Raw genomic sequence first — 22,222 nt, 5'->3', positions numbered from 1 at the left:
CAACAAACAGTGTAGTAAAACAACAGCACGCAAAGTTACAGTACCAAGTAAAATTTGCTTGTCCAAATAGTGCCGCTAAATCAAATAGAAAACCTTTAAAACAGCATAAATAAGCATTTACTTAAAGAATGCCATGTCAAAACGAAAAGAACCACCACAAAAAATGGAAATAAACGAATTGGTGGTAAAATCATGACTTAACGATAAAAATGGCTACACAGACATTACATCAGCAGCACATATCATATAAATGAAGAAAAAAGTGAAAATGTAAAACGTTCCTGTCAGAACTTTATAATGAAGCAGATAAACAGAAACAACAGGCGTGATTAAACTGCAGCTTTACATGCACAAGATAGTTCCTAGTGTTCAAATGACACCACATAACTTCAACTTTCCAGTACTATAAGTCAGGAAACACTTTAGAAAAGCCCTATAACTTCTTAAAAGAAGTACTAAGCAAACAAACAACATAGTAGTAAGTTAGAATTCCCAGAAGAAAATAGCAAGCATACTAAAAAAAAAGTTAAAACACACACACATTTAAATAAAAAAAACAGTATATAATAATAAACAGGAAGGGAAGTTCCCAAATGGAGCTTTTCTGATTCTGAAAGCTGTAATCCACTAATGCAGGCTGCTGAGGAGATTCAACCGTATGACTCCTACAACTGGCACTAAAAGACTGGATGACTGACATCCTGTGACAAGGGTTAGGCTTCCCTGATGGAAGAAGCTGAGCCAATCCCTTATAACAGGAAGTCAAAGGAAGGAATTCTGAACTCTGGAAAGGTACTAGTGTGGGTTTGTGCAGGCATGAAACTCATATGCCACTGAGGCATTGTGAATGATGAACTACACTGAAACCTCTTGTAACTGACCAGTCCCCCCTCCCCCCAATGAAAGTAGAAGTCTCCAGTTGGTCCTGAGACTTTCTGGTACGATGTATGCCCTTAATGCTTACTTCCGCACCCCCCCCCAAGCTGTCTAACCCATGACGTGCTAGTTGAACCAGGTTCATCAGTAGCAGAGTACACATCCTGCCCATATTAATGGATTGATTACAGTGTGTTCAATATGTAATAAACAGAAAAGGACTTTAAGGAAAAGATTTACTTACAGGGTTTCCAAGTAAATAAACACGATAATCACTTTCGTTCACCCCAGAAAAGCGAAGGCCCTGAAATATAAAAAAAAAAACAAAATATTACAATTACTTTATGGGAAAGTTTGACCCCAAAGGCACCAAACAACTGATAGGAGAATAAAAAAAGAACACAAATCCACAAAAAAACACCCTCCACATCTCCTGGAATGAAGAATGTACTACATATAGTTTAAGTGCTTTCGTCTATAATATTTATAGACTTTATCAGAACTCTGAATGATAAAGTCTGTAAATATTATATAGACAAAAGTGTTTAACTGTATTTAATATACTCCTCATTCCAGGAGAAGTGGAGAGTATTTTATGTGGAATTACTTTGCAGCACACATGTGAGAATACTTATCTGTGTGGGGATGGAAGAGATGGTTAAATTCACATATAGAATGATCAAATCAGACTCACAAAACATCCCATGACTGTTATGTCTGCAAGCTTTCTTCATAAAGAGCACACCTGTGTAGTACAGTAAAAGAAGCGGTGTAAAGGTACAGCAACTGTTACTGTATGCATATTTACTAACTAAATGAGCAACAGAGCTGTAGCTGGCACATCTGGTGCCTGGTGCTGTTCCCAGTATAGCATCCTACCCCCTCAGCTCTTAAGTGAACAGGAAAAGCAAAATGGACTGTGCAGTAAGCTGACTGATACCTTCATACCAATCAGTTTCCTACAGCATACCCACATCACCTCAGCTAATGAAGATGTGGTACTCATACAATGCCAACAAGTCAAATACATGCCACTCCCAACCCCATCTTTCCTCAGAAGAAGAGCAATTAAAAAACAGTCTGCGATCTGGTACCTGGTGCTCCTGAAATGCAGGAGCCAATAGGGTCCAATTTCTGCATCTAGAGAGAGAAAAAAAAAGCTCGTCTCTTTCCTTAAACCATAGCAAACTGCTTGCTACATTTTTAACAAGCAGTTGCTACAGTTTATGCACAAGGAACATGGAATGTTAAAGCACTTAATTACTAAAAAAATTCAATTTAAGCTGTATCGAACTGCTTACTACATTTGTAGCAAGCAATTGTTATGGTGTATATAATGCATAGAGCACTACAGCAAGAGATTTGCCTTAATAAAAAAGAAACAAGAAAATCTTTTTGATTCTCTTTTAAACTGTAGCAAGCAGCTGCTATAGTTCAGACCACACACAGAGCGCTATAGGGCATTCAATAGACAGCATGCACTATTACTAAAGAGCAGCTGGGCTTGGCCTATCATGCCCCCTAACACTTTATGCCTACAGACTTTTAATGCATTTTTGTATTTTAGTATTGAGTCCAGAGTCCCTTTTTTCTTGTATGCATAATCCTTTGAAGATAAAGGCATATGTGCAAGCTGATTTCCAGCAACTGGGACAGATGGCCAGATTTCATACTTTTCATTTCTGCCTGTGGCAGTTTTCATTATAATTCTTTTTACAAAATATTTCCTTTCATGCATGCTACCAAAAAATCCTTTTTGTACTCTGAAAACTGACTGGCCATCATTACTAACAACAGTGAATAACAAAGTATTCAGAATACAAAGAAATACTGATGTATTATTTTTTACTTTTCATTCAAGGTGCAAAGACTTACGGACTACGTGCTTTACCCAGTAGTTGCTAATGTCTTTCCACTAATTCTTCCCATCAAGGTAAACACTCTCCACCATCTCCACAAATGAACATACATCACTGAGAACTTCATACTCTGCCACTCTACAGTGTTACTTCTGCTAAGAATTACAAACTTTAACTAGTTCTAGTTGTGTTTATCTACTCTGATGTTGCTAGGAAACTTGCTGTAAGAACTACCTCACAGGTTTACAAAAGAATGGCATTACATAGTCATGAGGAAGACAGTTTTCATATATCTACTATTACAAGAAAGTGGTAAGCCCAATTCTTGCTTAAAATGTAACTTCTCAGAAAGCTCATATTCCTGAATGCTTGTTCTGAGCGGACACTGCAAAGGGACCATTTTCTCACATACCTGGTAATTGATAGGCCAGTGCCAAGGCTTCGATGTTACTTCATGATCTTTGGGTTTTAGTCCACTGTTGCCCTAAGAAATATGAAACAAATTAAACTTGTTATGAATAAAATGAAACACAAACAGTTTATTTCATCAGGAACAAGAAAACCAAATAATCTTTCTCAGTTAAGAAAAATAACTTATATCAGATCCTGACAGTTGTTTTTTTTTTTCCTGTGCTACATGACTAATGATGTTTAGGGTCTAAAACTTGGGACTGTTATTAGGATGATGACCAAGCACAGCAGAAAGCTAAAGCTGGGCGGCAGTGCAGTTCAAATAAAACAAAAATAACCCCAAATGTTTGTACTCTAACAGTTGATCGGAACATGAACACTCACTGGATTTTTGGTTGGTCATTTCCTCTCTCCCAAATGGAATTTGGCATCTTTTTCAGCATAATGCCACCTGCAAAAATGTATGCACAGCCATACTAATGCTAAGTGGCATAATGGGCTGTCTGGATGAGTGCACACATTACCAACATCTACCAGTTAGGCCTGTTTCCATTATTGAATGAGTTTCTTCAAATCTAGACATATCACTGCAGATCCAACAAGGGTATAAAAAGACATACTTGCCTGATTTCCAAGAAACTCCAGCTGCAGCAACTGGCATTATAACATTCATCCACAGCTGAAAGGAGAGCATTCCTGATCAGTCAAGAATGCCCTGTTCTGAAAAATAATTAGGGTGGCTTGGGGGGGGGGCACCCCTCACATAGGTTGGTTATGTTCTCATTGCTTGCTAATCTCCTGTTTCACTGTGTCCCATTCAAAATTTAGCCGTTCAAGTTTTATCCTTTTCGGTAGCCAAACATAGACCCACATTTTTTAGTGGGGATGAATTCAAACCCTTTCATACATAATCTAAAATGAACGTTCTCTATTTATAACCTAGATAAAGAAAAAATACTTGTACTTGATAATTTAAGAGAAAAAAAATCCATTAGGATCATGAGGCCAAATAAGGGTGGAGGGATGATAATTATGGATAAAGTACAATATAGAGTGAAAGGATGGATATTTTACTTAATGGTAATAAATATTTACTGGTATCTAAAAATGAAATTAATATAGCTAATTCTAAAACTGACTATTTAAAAGGTTTATTAGTCCAACAGGTTATGAATATTTAACTATATAATTTCCTCAATATAGACAAAGCTATAGTGTCATCAGATTTTTGCATCCCTAAAGTACACAAATACGTACAAAATCCACTGCTAAGACCAACTGTAGCAGCTAATGTGTCAAAAACTCACCCACTGTCTATATCTGTGTCAAAGGAAAAATTATACTTTAAAAATGATCAAAACACGGTAGGTTCAGGTTAAGGCACTTTAATCTTGCAGCAAGGAGACAAAAACGTGCTAATACAGAGTTTGTCTAACCAGAGACAGGAAATACTTTCATTTTTATACATTCTTAAACTGGTTATGTCCTACCATGCTGACTTAACAGATTACCACCTTTTCCATCATCATCTGCTGACCATCTTTCCCATGAATTTCTGCTGATTTATCATTTTTTATGTGAAACTTCCTGAGGAAAACAACATGGCCTTGATTAGTCCCAGTTAGATACATGTTATGTTACCACTCAAAATACTATGGCTAATTCAAGCACAATGCTAGCAGTTCATTTCTCTATTAATCCTTTGTCTACTTTATCTCTAGGTTACTACAGCTGCACAGGTCCCCATCCTTCAAACAGAGCTGTTTGTCTAAAATCATTACATTTACAGAATAAAGCATTGTTCATTCATTCGTTCCTGACCTAGCAGATAAACAACTGCTTCTCAAGTACATTTACAGAAGGCATAAACATGAATATTGCTGTGCTAGCAATTACTAGGTCAGAGGGCAACTTGCAAGTTTCAGAAAGCATACTGCAGTTTTCAAAAAAGCATCTTTTTCAGTCTCATATGAAACTCAATTTGTATAAAATACAGTGTATGAAAAATAGAATGAAAAGCGTATTAAAATACTTGGTTATTAATTGGCATTAAGCATACACACATTAATACATATTTTTCTAACAATCTGCCAATAACAAATTGAAACAATTTTTGAAAGGGAAGCGATATTTACTGACATATTACTGGGATTTTTTGAAAGGATCAATTAGACACTAAATAAAGAGAATCTAATCTTTGTAATAATAGATATTGTGGATCTCTTCACCACTATACTTCATGATATATGAATGAAATTGTTTGAACAGGCACTCTTAGAATGTAGTTTTTTAGACTCTGTAGAGATCAGATTAATATAATAAATAAAGGATAAAAGAGTAGCAATGGGGGCAGCTTGCACCCCGATATATGTAAAGATGGTATTAAAGGTATGGGAACATATTTGTTTGATTAATGCACAATATGCCAAACAGAATTTATACAAGCGATTTTTAGATTACAATTGTATTTTTGGGTAGATACTGCAGATATATTAAAGGAGATTATTGAACACATACAAGATACAACAATGTTTTGAAATTGACATTCTATTACCTACAACATGGTTAATTATTTAGAAGCTATTATACACAAATTGGATGGGGAAAAGATTTTAAATCTACTGTTATTAGAAAAGATTGGTACTTAAACAAAGTATTAGTTTAAGGGTATGCACACTTTGCAACCAGCTTACTGTATGTTTTTTATTTTTTTCCCCTAACAGATTTGTTTGTTATTCAACTGAATTGTACAGGTTACAGGTCACATTAAAGGTGGGAAAAGTTTTTAAATGATTTATTGTGGTCTCATTTTTTTATATCACAAAAAAAATGACATTTTAACAGGGGTGTGTGCACTTTTTATATCCTGTATGCGTCTATGTGTATATATACATATATATATATATATACATATATATATATATATATATATATATATATATATATATATATATATATATATATATATATTAGGCTATTGGCCCTAGGGCCTATATAAGCCTAGCCAAAGGTAACCTGGCTTTCGTCACCCAAGAAAATTATTTTCCTGTGCCACTGTCAAGCAGAGCCACAGAAGTTATCCCCTGGGTGAATTTCCTATCTCCCATCCAATCATCAAGATTTTTCTTGAAGAGTGCTAATGAGGAGCTTTGTTTGATATAGATAGGTAGTTTGCTCCAGAGTACGGGAAGTCTCTAGGACAGGAATCTACCCCTCCAGCATATTCTGTTTATTGTGGTGACGAGGTTTAGGTCCCTAGAGTGTGTAGCTCATAGGGATTGGGATTTCTTTAAGTGGAGCATGTCTAAAAGCTCTGGGTTTGACATAGCTTTGTGTGTTAGACAGAGATCGCCTCTGAGTAGGCGATATGCAACGGAGTAAAGCTGCAGTTTTTTGAGACGGTCTGCATAGGGCATCTCTTTGAGGCCAGTAATCCTCTTTGTGAGGTATTTCTGTGGCCTTTCCAGTTGTTGTAGATGTCTTGTGAGATACATACCAAAAGGAGCACTGTACTCTATAATGGGTCTAATGAATGATGAGTAGAGGGGAACAATGACCTCTTTTTTCCTGGATGAGGAACCTTTTGTGATGAGATGTGCCACATAGAAGGATTTCCTGACTACTGTGGCGATGTGATTATCAAAGGAGAGACTACTGTCCACCTGTGTGTCCCAAGGTCTCATCACACTTTCGGTGTTAAGTAGACTACCGCCTATGTGGTAGTTCATGGGTACTGAGTTTTTACCAAAAGGGATGACAATGCACTTTTTAGCATTGAGCTTGAGACCATGGCTTTGACACCAGGCATCTGTCTCAGTGAGACCCTTTTGTAGGATGTCCACATCTTTTGGAGTTTTGATTATGGCTCCTAGTTTGCAGTCATCTGCGAACTTCGTTAGCCAAAGACCTTCTGTGTTGGCCTGTACTTTAGAGAAGTAGATACCAAACAGGAGAGGACCCAGGACTGAACCCTGTGGTACTCCACTTGTCACTGGTTTGAAGTTGGATTTGGTGTCTGCTACTTTCACAGTGTAGGTTCTGTCAGTGAGCCAGTTGGCAACCCATCTTGTGACATTGGGATTTATACCTAGTTTAGTGAGGTTATCTATAATTCCAGAGTGGGGGATGGTGTTGAAAGCCTTGGCGAGATCTAGATAGGCTGTGTGAACCACCTTACCCTCATCTACGGCTTTGGTGACTGCTTCAAAGAAGTCTATCAGGTTTAGGAGACATGATCTGCCTTTTACAAAACCGAACTGGGTGGGGTCCTGAGTTTGGAGATTACCAATGTCATTGTTTATAAGTTCCATAATGACACGTTCCATAGCTTTGCAGACCAGGCTCGTTAGGCTAATGGGCGGTAGTTTCCGGGGTCTGTGGTGGCTCCCCCTTTGTGGAGCGGGATAACTGTTGCTGTGTGCCATTCAGTGGGCACGTAGCCTGAGGTGAGGCTATAATTGAACATGGTACTTAGGTGGGGTGCCAGTTTGTTCTGTAGTTCATGTAGAACACAGCCTGGGATGTTGTCAGGTCCGATGGATGCTGTGTTCCTGGCTTTGGATAGTGTGTTTTTTACCTGTGCAGCCATGATTACAGGAACTTGCATTCTTCTGGCATAGAGATGGGCCCTTTAGGGGATGACAGGGGGGTAAAGTTAGCAGTGAACCTATCTGCCAGGATGTTGGCAATATCAGTTGGTTCTATATATTTAGTGCCACTGTGCTGTAACTCAGAGCAGATCTGAGTGTTGCCATTGAGATTCTTGACATAGCTATAGAATGCTTTGTGGTTGTCTTTAGAGTCAGTGACGATTTTGTTTTCATAACTAGCTTTGGAGGATTTTATGAGGGATCTCAGCTTCTTACTGAGGCTGACCAGGGAGTTTCTCCAATCATGGGATTTTACTCTTTTTTGCAACAGTTTCTTTCTTCTGTTGTAGAGTTTGTTTATGGCAGGGGACCACCAGACTGGCTTCCTTTTTTTGGAGGATAGCATCTTGGTTCTGTTAGGGATTGCACGATCCATGCACTCGTATAAGTGCTTATAAAGTGCATTTGTGTAGGATTCAGCAGTCACATCTCTATTGTCCGTCAGCATGGGTGTCGTGAAGTTTGCCACTTCTGTCTTAAGAAGCATGAAGTTGGCTTTGGAGAAATTTTTTACTGTGGTTTCCCTAATGAGAGGTGGGGGAGGCATGTGGATGTCTAGGGTGATTAGCTTGTGATCGGATTTGACCAACGAGGAACTGACCTCTGGTGTGGAGCACCGATTGCCCATGTTGGTAATAACCAGGTCTAGGATATTGCTGCCCCTGGTGGGTGTGTGTATAAGTTGATCCATGGCATTGGAATTTATGAATTCCAGAAAACGTTGAGCACAAGAGTTGGTACATGAGTAGTTTTTCCAGTTAATGGTAGGGTAGCTGAAATCGCCCATTATTAGGGTGTTAGGTTGTACCCTAATATTTTCCAGTATATTAAGTAATGAGGAGTGGGAATTGTTAGAGTGTGCTCAACAATATACTAAGGTTGAAAGTAATTTTGCTGCAATTATGCAACATAAATAATGTATAAGATAAAGCTTGCTTAAATGTAGAAATAGAGTTTAGTAATATGTAATCAGCATCCATACTAAATTACCATGGCTTGGAAAAGGAATCTGCTGAATGGACATTTTTCCCTTACAGACTCAAAACAGGATGTATGCAAGAGCAAAAATACAAAATCTGCTTTTAAAGAATGGACATTTTTCCCTTACAGACTCAAAACAGGATGTATGCAAGAGCAAAAATACAAAATCTGCTTTTAAAGAACAATGACATGTTATTCTGCATATAAGGATGGACACAATATGTTTCCTAAAACAACAGGATATGTTTATGACAATGTGTTTTCTCAAAAATATGTTTTTCTGCATGGAAAAACAGGATATGACACAAGAACAGATGTTTTTATACAAAGATCCAAATAAAATACAGGATGTTCACACTGTCAGAAAAGCTGATCTCTGACAATGTGTTTTCTCAAAAATATGTTTTTCTGCATAAAAAACAGGATATGCTTATCAGCATTGGTACAAGAACATATGTTCATATACACAGATCCAAATAGAATACAGAACAATGTGTTTCCTCAAAAATATATTTTTCTACATGGACATCAGGACACTGTTACAGGATATTTACACTGTCAGAAAAGCTGGTCTCTTACAAGACATTGTTAAACAAGGAAGCTTAGTATTGTTTCTACAGGACTAAAACTGTATATAAAGAGCTGTATAAATCCAGTTATGTTAGAGGTATGATAGGGACACAAGTCCTAAGGTAAATGTTATATCTCTCACATCATCTGTACTATATGAGAAGTAAAGTTGGAACAGTACTTTTAAGCTGCAACGTGGTTCCGTTTGATTTATTATAAAAAGTTATTTGTTACTGCTCTCTAAAGTTGATGCTGCAAAGTATATTCTCTCATCAGTGTATATTCTGCAAGTTTCTGTATGCAACAGACTGTGAATGCAAATATAATCAAACTTTGAATTTTAGCAGAATCCAGCCAGCAAGACTGAGTGTCTTAAGAACACTTCAAATCCATCACACCAAGCAGTAAGCAGCTCCATGTAATTTTTTCAATGGCAAGCTAGCCTGCATTTTGAACCTACAATCTGCATTCAAACACAGGAGGAGTGATGGTAAGCCCTGCAGAGGGTCACTTCAGTTAAATTGCAGTAACTAACATTTGTACGTATGTGTCAATTCTGAACAGAAGTATTCCAGTTTATGCAGCGTGCAGTAGTACAGTTTTTTAGACGTCTACATCCGGAGTGAGACTGAAGTTCCAGTCGCAGTGCCATAATTTTGCTAAGAAAAGGGGAATATCCACTAGCACAGCAGTCCGCTGCCTGTTGTGCTTTCCTAGCTTCTCAAGTGACTTTGAAAAATTTCCAGCCATCTGCAGCAACAGCCTGATCACCTGTTTTCTTGCTCACTGGTAAGACTTTTTCTCTACGTCACATTTTTTTTAGTATGGATGCTATCAGGCAGAATTCTAGCAAATGTAAGCCAAGTTTTACTCTTAATGTAGCAGAACAATCAGATAAAATATGGAGTAAATTGCAATGTTGGTATACACAACACATTAGTAAGTGTAAAACCTTGTTAGGGCAAGTTGACATACCAGCATTATGTAAGTGGATTGTAACATTTGATTGGTATTTGCAACAAAAAATGAAGTATATCATAGTAAATGTTTATTGTGTGATTCAAAGGAAACTGCATTTTGTGTAATATGCCATAAACAAGTATTGCATGATATTGCTAAAAACTAGACTGTGCAGACAGATCTGTTCATGATAAAGAATTAATTAATAATACACAGTTTTCATTATATCCAGATGTAAAGCAGTTATGTCCTGTCAGTACATTAATTTCTGAATTACAACAGCAATCAAATATATTATTGACAGAGTCCCCTGTAGATCTTGTAACTCCCTTTAAAAATTATGTACAAGCATGGAATGATGCCACGGCTACACATACAGATGAGGACAGAAACAAAGTTTATGATACATTGACAGAAGACTTTAATAAGTTTTTAAAAGAGAAACAAAATGAATTTAAAATGTTCAAAACTGACATTCAAGATCTCTGTCAAAAGTGCATAGGAGCTCTGCAGTCAACAGAGGAATCCAATAACAGGTATCATATATCCCTTAAACACTTACAGGTAGAAATGACAGACCTTAAACAGCATCTGAAGGAAAAGGAAGAAGAATTAGATGAATTAACAGAGACTAACCTCCAGATTTATATACGCAGTCTAGATTATTACAGAGTTTACCACAGTGGAATGATAAAAAAGGCATATTTTATAACATGCTTACATTTGAAGAATGGGTGGCATATACAGCAGGATCTGATATATGGACAGATGCATTACTTAGATGTTTCTGGATTTTCATTCCCAAATGTTTTAAAACTTTCATACAATTAAAGCAAGATGATTATCAGTTGAACACTAAAGTAGGACGTATGACAGCCGTTTTAATGGCATTTACACAAGGGCAGCCTCTCACAGCCAAATTATTAAATAATTTTAAAATTACTATCACAGATAAATTAATGGAACAAAGTGATCATTTTAGACTTGCATTTCAAATCATATATAAAAAAACAGACAGAGACATGGGAAAAAGAGACATACAAAAACAGTTAATACATTGCTTCATAGAACAAGTCAAAGGGGTTCCAGGGGATATTAAATGTATCTACGAAGAAAATTCTGATACCCTCACTGATTTGGTACAAAAACTAATGAGGGGACGGACTATGGCCGATGATGGGACTTTATACTCACACCATATCTTTGCATGTGAAGATAATAGTGAGCCATTTGAAGTAATTGGTGAAGTCAAAAACAGGGGAAGGCAAAGATGGTGTGACCAACCACCAGCAGAAAGAGCTGTGTCAGCACCACCAGCTCCTGCCTCTATGCTTGTAGTGCCAGGATCAAGCACAGGTAATGAGCAAAAGGCACCAACATGCTTCTTTTGTAAAAAAATAGGACACGTTAAGCAAAACTGTGATCATTACAAAGTCTGGCGCAAAAAGAAGGAAGAACAGGGAGTGTTTCCAAAAAGAGAGCAAACAAATTTACAAGAAAAGTCAGAAAAGCAGGATCATGTACAAAAACCTTACAATATTAGTAAAAACAGTTATAAGAGCCATGAATATACAGGAAAAGGGAAAGTATGCCCGGTAGATTTTCAAACAGTTTCACCTGTAAATCCGAAACATTTGATAGAACAGGCAGAAGGAATAGCTAGGCAACAGTTAAAAAAAGAGATTGAAAAACCTACATATATAGATCATTCAGACACAGAAGAAGATGACAAACAAAAACATGAGGTGTGTCATATTGCATTTGATAATAAAGGAGAGGATGAGTGGATTTCCTTACAATAGGGATGTGCCCCCCCTACTCTGGTATCTTTCCTGACTAACTTTAAAAAGGGTCGAGATGGACGACCACTGATTGATATTTGGGTAGAGGGGTCACTGTGGAAAAATGTCTTAATAGACACAGGAGCAGCAGTATCTGTCACAAACAGACAGTTACCAGTAAATCCTATAAAAAGGTTTGCATTTCAGCATTTAATGGCACAGGATGCTATGCAGTGAGTAGCCAAAATGTGGACATAAAGTTTAGTCAAGAGGGACAAATATGGAAGGGTGCATTTTTAATGCATCCATCTTGCACAAATACCATTATTGGTATGGACATTCTAGGACCTTTAGGCATAGTAATTGATTTACCTAATGAAATTCTGTGGATGGGAGACAAACAACAAAGAGAGGAAGAGCAAAATACAGGTTGCTATGCAATCTCTCTACCTGACAAACCTGAAAAACCTACAGGCTATATAAATACAGACAGTGAGGATGTATGGAAGCATTTACAACAGCAATTCCCAAATCTATGGTCCAAGGGTCCCAGTGATTGTGGGAAACTAGAAAGCCCAGTAGGAATAGGAAGTGATCAGGACTATATACCACCTTTTCAAAAACAATATCCTATTCCTAGGGAAGCAGAAGAACATATGGAAAAATGTATTGCAGAATGGGAAAGAGAAGGGATTATACAAAAGGCAACAGTCCTACAAATTCACCAATCTGGCCAGTTAAGAAAAAGATGGTAGTTATCGCCTTGTTATTGATTTACTAAAGGTTAATCAATATACCACTCCTAGAGCACACTTGATTCCAGGAGTCCCAGAGTTGGCTGCACATATTAAGCCACAAAGTAAGTGGTTTACAGTAATAGATTTAGCAAATGGCTTTTTGCAGTGCCACTCAGGTAAAAAGATTGGCCAAGATTTGCCTTTACATTTAAAAACCAGCAATATGTTATGTCAAGGTTACCACAAGGGTATCAAAACAGTCCAGTTAATTTTCATCAGACAGTAGGATCCATTCTACAACATTTGGAAAAGGATGATTCAGTAATACATTACATTGATGATATTTTATTTCAGTCAGAAACAGTAGAGGAGCATGTACGGCTTCTTAAGAGAGTTTTTCATACTCTACAGCAAGCAGGGTTTAAGGTTAAAAGTGAAAAATTCAGTTTATGACACAAAAAGTTAAGTTTCTAGGTACTATTATAAAACCAACAGGAAGATCTCCTTGCCCTGTATGTGTACAAGGCATTTTACAAATGGAAAAGCCACTGACTATAGCAGACTTACATAAATTCATGGGAATCATGAATTACAATAGGGAATTTATAGAGGATTATGCAGCCATGGCTGCTCCCCTATACAAAATGTTACATGAACAAAAGAACGCCACCTTTTTAGAGTGGGGATCTCATGAAGAGGAGGCATTTTCACAGATAAAAATAAAACTAGCACAAGCTACAGAACTAATAGCGCCCACTCCAAGGTTACCATTTGTGTTACAAGCATAAGCAGGAAAAAAAACACTGTCTGTGGTACTACTACAGGAATGGCCACATGGTAGTGACAACAGAATGGAAAAAACATTACGCCCAGTCACTTTCTTTAGCAGAAAGATGACTCCAGTGGAATTGGGTTACCATCCATGTATACAGCAGTTATTAGCCATTTACTGGGGTATTAAACAAACTGAATATTTGACCGTATTTTCCAGCATTATAGTACAAACACCACATCAAGCTGTAAAAGCTTTGATAGACAGTTTTGAAATGAATAAAATTACAGATGGTATTAGTCAGGCAGTCTTTGCAAAATGGATGGCACTTTTTGGAATGAAAACTGTTACTATACAGACAGGGGATAAATACCATTTGCCAAACCATATGGGATATGAAGGAAAACAGCATAACTGTTTAGAAAAGATAATGTCACCTGAGGTGCAATTTTTAGCATCTGATTTTGATCACTTTAAGCCATCCATCTTTGTGGATGGAGCACGATATTGGGACCAAGGCAGATACTGGACAGGATTTGCTATAGTTCCAGAGAATCCACAACTGGGTTCTCCTGAACTAATCAAGTTACCAGGGCATATGTCAGCTCAAAGAGCTGAACTGGAGGCAGTATTGTATGTGCTAAAGTATTACAATCCTATTAACATTTTTTCAGATAGTGCTTATGTAGTAAATTCTTTAAGACTACATATGGAAACCTGGGTAAGACGAGGATTTGTGGATAGTGTAGGTAAACCATTACGGCATGCCGAAGTATTAAAAGACATATATAAAGTTATAACAATGTCAAAACAACAAGGACAGTATAGCATCTTAAAAGTAAAAGCACATCAAAAGCCAACCAGTGAAACTTACAGATTAAATGTGTTAGCTGATACCTTGGCCAAACAAGCAGCACAAAATGGAAAAGAACTTCCAGAATATGAGTATGCCAATGTAGAAGTTAGTGTCTTAAAAGAGCTAGATAAAGAGTCAATAGAGAAAGACCTTGTAAATATACAAAAACAACAGGGCTTAAAAGAAGAAACCGATCAGTGCAGATTGGCAGGCATACCACCAAAGGAGTACTATGCATACACAACCTCCAAAGGGTTACAGTTGCCATATGTACCATTTCAGTTGGCACGCCAGTTGGTCAAGTTAAATCACCAAATACTGGGCCATATAGGAACTGATAAGTTATGGGCAGTTGTAAAAGAAAAGTATTGGAACCCAAATTTAAAAAAGGTCTGCAAACTGATTATAGAAGAATGTTTAATCTGTCTTCAGGTAAATGCTAAAAGCAAAAGGCCTCAGTTACATCGAGTACAGCCAGCGGATGGGCCATGGTATGCAGTTCAAATAGATTATGCAGGTCCATTACCAACAACAAAGGGAGGTTACAGATATCTACTAGTAGTAGTGGACGCCTTTTCAAAATGTGTAGAAGCAATACCTACCAAAACCATGACAGCAAAGGCAACAGCAGAAGCCTTATGGAAAAATATTTTCTGTCATTGGGGATGGACACGGGTTATAGAGTCAGACAATGGCCCACAGATTGTTAGTGATCTCATTAAACAAATGTGTAATTTGTTAGGCATACAGCAAAGGTTTCATGTACCATACCATCCACAATCTAATGGCATTGTAGAACGTATGAATCGAACATTAAAAGAATGTATAAAAAAGGCATGCTTGGAAAAGGGCAATACATGGGTACATCATCTGCCTGGTATTTTAATGGGTATTCGAGCAACACCAAACAGCAAAACAGGTATTTCCCCATATGAAATAATGACAGGCCGCAAAATGCCCATACAATTACCATTTGATCCAGATTTACCTAATGGTAGGCCCATGCTAGAAATTAGCAAACATCAGGAATGGCTAAAACAACTTACTAGTATATGTGACTATAATGCAAGGGAGCAAGCGTTCCATCTATGGAAAAAGGTGCCAATAATACCAGCTGAAGAAAACCTTCCCTGTGGAACCAAAGTATTGGTAAAAACATTCCAAATGGAAGGACCATGGGCTAGCAATTGGCAAGGCCCTTTTGAAGTAGTGGAACAAATTGGACCATTAGTGTACAAAATCAAAGGAAAAAAGAAACAGAACAATGTTGGTACATAAAGATCAACTAAGAATGATAAAAAATAGTGAACAATGTAAATCTGATTAAATGTATTCTTTTGTAGGTTTCCAACAGAGAAAACCCTAATGAAATTGACATGGTTTAAAGTGCATCCTTTTGGAAATCCAGTTTCGATGACCAAAGGCAAAATGATTCAACAATGGAATTTCTATTTAAAGGATGTTTTTTAAATTGATAATAGCTATTATACTAACTATTATTGTATTGCTTAGTATTAAATTATACTTACAACCTGTTAATCAAACTGTAAAGTTACATAAGAGAGAGTAAAGAAATGTGGAAAATGAACAAGACTGGTCACCATCTTTTAACACTTTCTTAGCAAGACAATGTTGGTATGCAAAAAGCATGAATGTTTCTAATTGTTGGGTATGTAGTTTAATACCAAAAATAACAGGGTAATGCCTCTAATACCTATTCCACTAAATTCTCTTAGTAGTTGGAGAGTATTAATAAATGAAACAGGAGATCAAGTTATAAATTTACAATTACGTAAAGCAAGAGTACAGTTATCTGCTATAGTACAGGGGATCACATGTTTTCAACAAAATGGAACTGTTCCAGTGGGTAATAGCAATTGTATTCAAACAATTGAAATTATAAATTTTCACAACCACATACCAGTACGTGGAGTATTTTCTCATGGTTTTCCTATTTTAATACCAATTAAGGGTCAGTTAATATTAAGTGTCACAGCAGTATTTCATTTTTCACAAAATTACAAAAATGACTGTAAAACTAATATTACATGTTGGAGAAGTAAAACAGATAAAAACTTTACAGTTGTACATGATAAAACTCCTACTATGGGGCAAGTAAATGGCAGTCTGGTAAATAGCAGTGTTGCTCTATCAGATGGGTTATATTACATCTGTGGTAAATATGCTTATAAATGGTTACCAAAGGGATGGGATGGCACCTGTTATATAGGATTAGTGGTACCAGCAATGCATCATGTAAAAGAGTTACCAAAAGGAAACATTAGGAATACAAAAAGAAAAGGGATATATTACCTGTAATTGAAAGTCCAGAAAATCCAGTAGACACCTTAGATACATCACGTATATATCATCAAAATCTTGATTATATTAAATTAAAAGATATGGATTTAGGAGATTATGTAATCTCTGGAGCAGGTATTTTCCCTTGGTATGGGGCTGCAAAAGCCATCTGGGAACTGAGAAAACTATCTAAACTAGTTGAGGTATTGGCAAATGCCACTTTCAATGCAGTCCTTGACATTACTGTCGAAATGACAGCAATACTTAACTATGGTTTTGCAAAATCGAATGGCATTAGATTACATATTAGCATCACAATGGGGTACATGTGCTTTAATAGGAGAACAATGTTGTACATTTATTCCAGACAAAACAGAATCTGTAAAAGCACATTTAGAAGTGATTGCACAAGTGTCTCAACATACTAGAAAAAACTGGAATGATGACTGGAGTGAATGGTTTAGTAATCTATTTACAGGATGGACAGGAAAAACCACTGTATTTTTAATTTCTTTTATTGTTATTGTAATGCTTGGTTGCATATTATTTACATGTATTAAAGTCTGCTTAGCAAAAGCTAGTCAAGTTACTGTTGTTAATTGTCATAATGAAAAGTATTACCAAATAATGCTGAATTTATTTCTCTAGTTTAAAATAAAAAGACAGAATTGTTAGAGTGTGCTCAACAATATACTAAGGTTGAAAGTAATTTTGCTGCAATTATGCAACATAAATAATGTATAAGATAAAGCTTGCTTAAATGTAGAAATAGAGTTTAGTAATATGTAATCAGCATCCATACTAAATTACCATGGCTTGGAAAAGGAATCTGCTGAATGGACATTTTTCCCTTACAGACTCAAAACAGGATGTATGCAAGAGCAAAAATACAAAATCTGCTTTTAAAGAATGGACATTTTTCCCTTACAGACTCAAAACAGGATGTATGCAAGAGCAAAAATACAAAATCTGCTTTTAAAGAACAATGACATGTTATTCTGCATATAAGGATGGACACAATATGTTTCCTAAAACAACAGGATATGTTTATGACACTGTGACAATGTGTTTTCTCAAAAATATGTTTTTCTGCATGGAAAAACAGGATATGACATAAGAACAGATGTTTTTATACAAAGATCCAAATAAAATACAGGATGTTCACACTGTCAGAAAAGCTGATCTCTGACAATGTGTTTTCTCAAAAATATGTTTTTCTGCATAAAAAACAGGATATGCTTATCAGCATTGGTACAAGAACATATGTTCATATACACAGATCCAAATAGAATACAGGACACTGTTACAGGATATTTACACTGTCAGAAAAGCTGGTCTCTTACAAGACATTGTTAAACAAGGAAGCTTAGTATTGTTTCTACAGGACTAAAACTGTATATAAAGAGCTGTATAAATCCAGTTATGTTAGAGGTATGATAGGGACACAAGTCCTAAGGTAAATGTTATATCTCTCACATCATCTGTACTATATGAGAAGTAAAGTTGGAACAGTACTTTTAAGCTGCAATGTGGTTCCGTTTGATTTATTATAAAAAGTTATTTGTTACTGCTCTCTAAAGTTGATGCTGCAAAGTATATTCTCTCATCAGTGTATATTCTGCAAGTTTCTGTATGCAACAGACTGTGAATGCAAATATAATCAGACTTTGAATTTTAGCAGAATCCAGCCAGCAAGACTGAGTGTCTTAAGAACACTTCAAATCCTGGGGCATGGTGGGGGATCTGTAGCAAGCTACAATTTGGATTGCGGTCTTGCCCAGAGTTAGTTGCACTTGGATAATCTCGGATGCATTATGCTGAGCAACTAGCCTGGAGGTGTAGATATCCTTAATGAATATGGATACGCCTCCGCCTTTAGTGTTTCGGTCCAGGTTAGGTGGCCTAAAGGTGTGGTATGAGTTATAGCCTGGTAATGTGGGGGTACTCTCTGGAGCATTGAACCAGGATCTCTGTCACTGCACAGATGTCGATGTTCTCCATTTTAAGGAGTGCCTCGAGAGAGTGCATTTTGAGGTTTAGACTTCCAGCACTGATTAGCAATACCCTCAAATTCTTCTTGCCTTACCTGTTAAGGTGGTGAATTTGTCATTTGAACCTTGCCTAAAAAAGGCACTATAGGGGTGGCTAGAGCCTTAGCCAGTATCCAGAATCCCAGGGGTGACAGGTGTAGGCCATCTCTGGCAAAGCATCGTGGCTTGTCGATCATGTCATCCCAGGCAGACAGATACTGGATCCCCTTAGAATGACACCAGAAGCTTAGCCAATTGTTGAAGTCAATAATTTTGTCCTTGCACTGTGGTATCATTATGGGTGATGGCAGGATGCTACTCAGGGCTAGGGTCATACCTGCCTGGAATACAAGATCGGACAGCTCCTCCATGTCCCTTTTCATGTAGTTCAAGGAGGTACGTCTCAAGTCATTCACACCAACATGGACAATGACAGAGTCATATTTATACTTGTTGTGGAGTGACCTGAGTGCATGCGTTATGTGGCGGATCCTGGCACCCGACAGGCAGCTGACAGTAACTTTCTCCTTGTTTAGCCTGGTGAGTGGAACATCAGTGTGCCTGACTATAGAGTCACCTATGACTAGAGTGTTGGGTACGTTGTTATGCCTTATGGGCTGTGGTTGAGTGGCACACTGAGTTTGTGGGCTATGTGTCATTTGGGTTGTGTTGGGGGGTGGAGGTTGCTTGTGTTTCTGCTTTGGAGGTCCCTGTTGCTTGGGCAGGTTTTTACTGAGAGCCTCCGCGAATGTAGGTGTGTGTTTTGTGTTTCTATGTGTGTGTTTTGGTGGTGAAGGTTTTGAGGGACTATGTGCTGAGTGTGGTGTGGTGCAAGTCTTTACCTTCTCCTCTTGAATGTCTAGTCCAGTCTTGGGTGAAGAGAGCTTTGCTTCCAGTTTGGCTATATAAGTGCATCTCTCACAGGTTGTAGTGTTGGGTGGTAGGAGGAGAGGGTTGTCTGTGTACATGAGGCAATTACTGCATTGCCTCAAGATGCCCAGATTCATCAGGTAGACAGGAGAAAACACCGGGAGCTGACCCTTAGACATGCCTGGATAGGTGCTTATTTGTTAAGTACTAGAAACTGTTTTCCTCTAGACAGTGAGGAAAGTTGAGTGCTGTAGTAATTTGTAGCTTATTTAGTGCTTACAATAAGTTCTGAACAAGTGCTGAGCTCAAAGAAACAGACGAATGCTGAAACAAAAAGCTGGCTAGTTCTAAGAAACAAAATTAAACTAGAAGGCTTCCCTCCAACACAGAAAGGCTTGGGGGCTTAGAAGCCTACAATAGTCCTGGACACAGCAAATCTATATCCAGGCTAGACTAACCACAGGAAAGGCAGGAAACAAGCTTAGAATTTTTTTTTTTTTTTTTTTAGTGGAAAGAGGGAAAGGAGTAGCGGAAACTAAGCTGATTGGCCCTCTCAAATGTTCTCCCTGTACTGGGTAGAATGAGGTAATGACACTAGACTGGGAGGATGGTCCCAGATCAAATTTACACTAGGGGCAGGCAACTGCAAAGCCACCAACTATAAAAACACCATACCAATAAGAAGGGAGGGTGGGAAACAAACTGCAGAAATGCTTCTCACCGCAGAAAAGCAGCAGTGAGCCTTTAAATGAAAGTTTTACACAGCTAAAGGAGCCTCTAGAAAAAGAGTTTAACTGCAACAAGTTATCAGAAACAAAACAATCCAACAGATGCTTAATGATAGTGGACAATTTCCAGTTAATACCTCACACACAGTGAAACTAGCTAGAAAAATATACAGTACACAAAGTGCTATAAATAACAAAGAAATAACGAACAAAATAAGCAAAAAAACAGGATACGTAATGTTATATATTATAGTTCCGAGTTAGCACAGTGTCCTTCCTTCGATTAGCTCAGTGTGAAATGGCAGAAACACTCACAACTTTAACTTCTTAGGTAACAGAAAGTTGAAACCTGAGACAACTTTTAGGAAAAAAAAGCTCAAAAGAACCAATGAGGTGCTTAGTCTAAGCTGTAGTCCAGGTGACCTCAGTCAGCCAATGACCTTAAACAATTCTCTCTCACTGAAATGCCTGATGGCTTTGGCTAAATCAAGATGTCCCTGAATATGTGCTCAGACACACAGCCTCCACAAACACTAGGCCCAAATACAAGCCTGAATATGGACAATGCTACAAATATCCCCACTACTTAGAAACAAACTGCAGAAATGTTTCTCAAAGCAGAAAAGCAGCAGTGAGCCTTTAAATGAAAGTTTTAAACAGCTAAAGGAGCCACTAGAAAAAGAGTTTAACTGCAACAAGTTATCAGAAACAAACAATCCAACAGATGCTTAATAAAAGTGGACAATTTCCAGTTAATACCTCACACACAGTGAAACTAGCTAGAAAAACATACAGTACACAAAGTGCTATAAATAACAAAGAAATAAAGAACAAAATAAGCAAAAAAACAGGATACTTAATGTTATATATTATAGTTCCGAGTTTGCTCAGTGTCCTTCCTTCGATTAGCTCAGTGTATATATATATATATATATATATATATATATGACATTAATGAAAGAAATTAATTAAATGTTTTGTGTAGACATAAAAAAGAATGTACAAAAGGAGATGAACTTTTTTGTAATAGAAGAGGTGTTCATAGACCCTAGAGGGGGTCTATGAAATACAAAGACAGAATACAGGGCTCTACACTGGTAGCTAATTTTGGATGCTGCTAAACCTCCAGGACTGAGAGAGAGAGAGAGTTATGGAACAACATTTTTATGAAATGGTATTTTTTAAATTGTTTTATATATTTTATATATATATATATATATATATATATATATATATGTTGCTGATAATTATACACATTTTAAATATGGTTTTACATACATTGGAGAATGATACAATAAAAGAGAAACTGATTTCCTAGGATCATGTATATAATATAGATTCACAAGTGTTTTATGTGGCTAACAACCACAAGGGCCATTTTAAGCTTAGCCCTGCATCTCAAATCTCTGACAATTTCTGGCACCCTTGATAAATGTAAGCTGGGGTTTGGGAGGTTAAACATTTACAAGCAGTAGCCTGGGAGATGAGCCATTTACAGGCTGCCCGTGTCCATTAGTGACATAAGTGCCGAACCAGGGATGAATGTCCTGTTCCCCGTCCAATTGTCCAATCTGCACCTGAATTGTATTAGGGAGGAACTCTGCTTCACATGAATGAGAAGCCTATTCCAGAGAAGGGGTAGTCTCTGGGATACATACCTGTCTCACCAGCAAGTCCTATTTATATCACAGGCAAGGCTTACGTCTTTAGAACACGTAATTCTGGTGCTGTTTATTTTACAGATATGCAGGATGTCCATCAGAGTGGGGTCTGACAATGCTTTGTATGCCAGGCTTATATCTCCGCTCAAGAGCCTGCAAGAGAGAGAATAGAGGGAAAGG

General features: G+C 37.3%; 1 protein-coding gene across 2 annotated transcripts in view; it reads right to left on the bottom strand.

Moving 5' to 3' along the window:
* POMT2 (protein O-mannosyltransferase 2) overlaps positions 1-22,222 on the bottom strand; it is a 1,453,485-nt gene that overhangs the window by 265,056 nt on the left and 1,166,207 nt on the right. For both annotated transcript variants that reach the window (XM_044073901.1, XM_044073900.1), the window contains exons 16-17: positions 3,148-3,219; positions 1,121-1,180 (exon numbers count right to left, since the gene is read on the bottom strand). In XM_044073901.1, the coding sequence (XP_043929836.1) occupies positions 1,121-1,180; positions 3,148-3,219 (132 nt within the window). The remainder of the gene's footprint in view (positions 1-1,120; positions 1,181-3,147; positions 3,220-22,222) is intronic.

Source organism: Protopterus annectens, chromosome 6.part0 (assembly GCF_019279795.1).
Source record: "Protopterus annectens isolate FY-2018-M chromosome 6.part0, PAN1.0, whole genome shotgun sequence".
Lineage (NCBI taxonomy): Eukaryota > Metazoa > Chordata > Ceratodontiformes > Protopteridae > Protopterus > Protopterus annectens.
The sequence above is the reverse complement of the archived record's forward strand: the minus strand, read 5'-3'. Positions and strand labels throughout refer to the sequence as shown.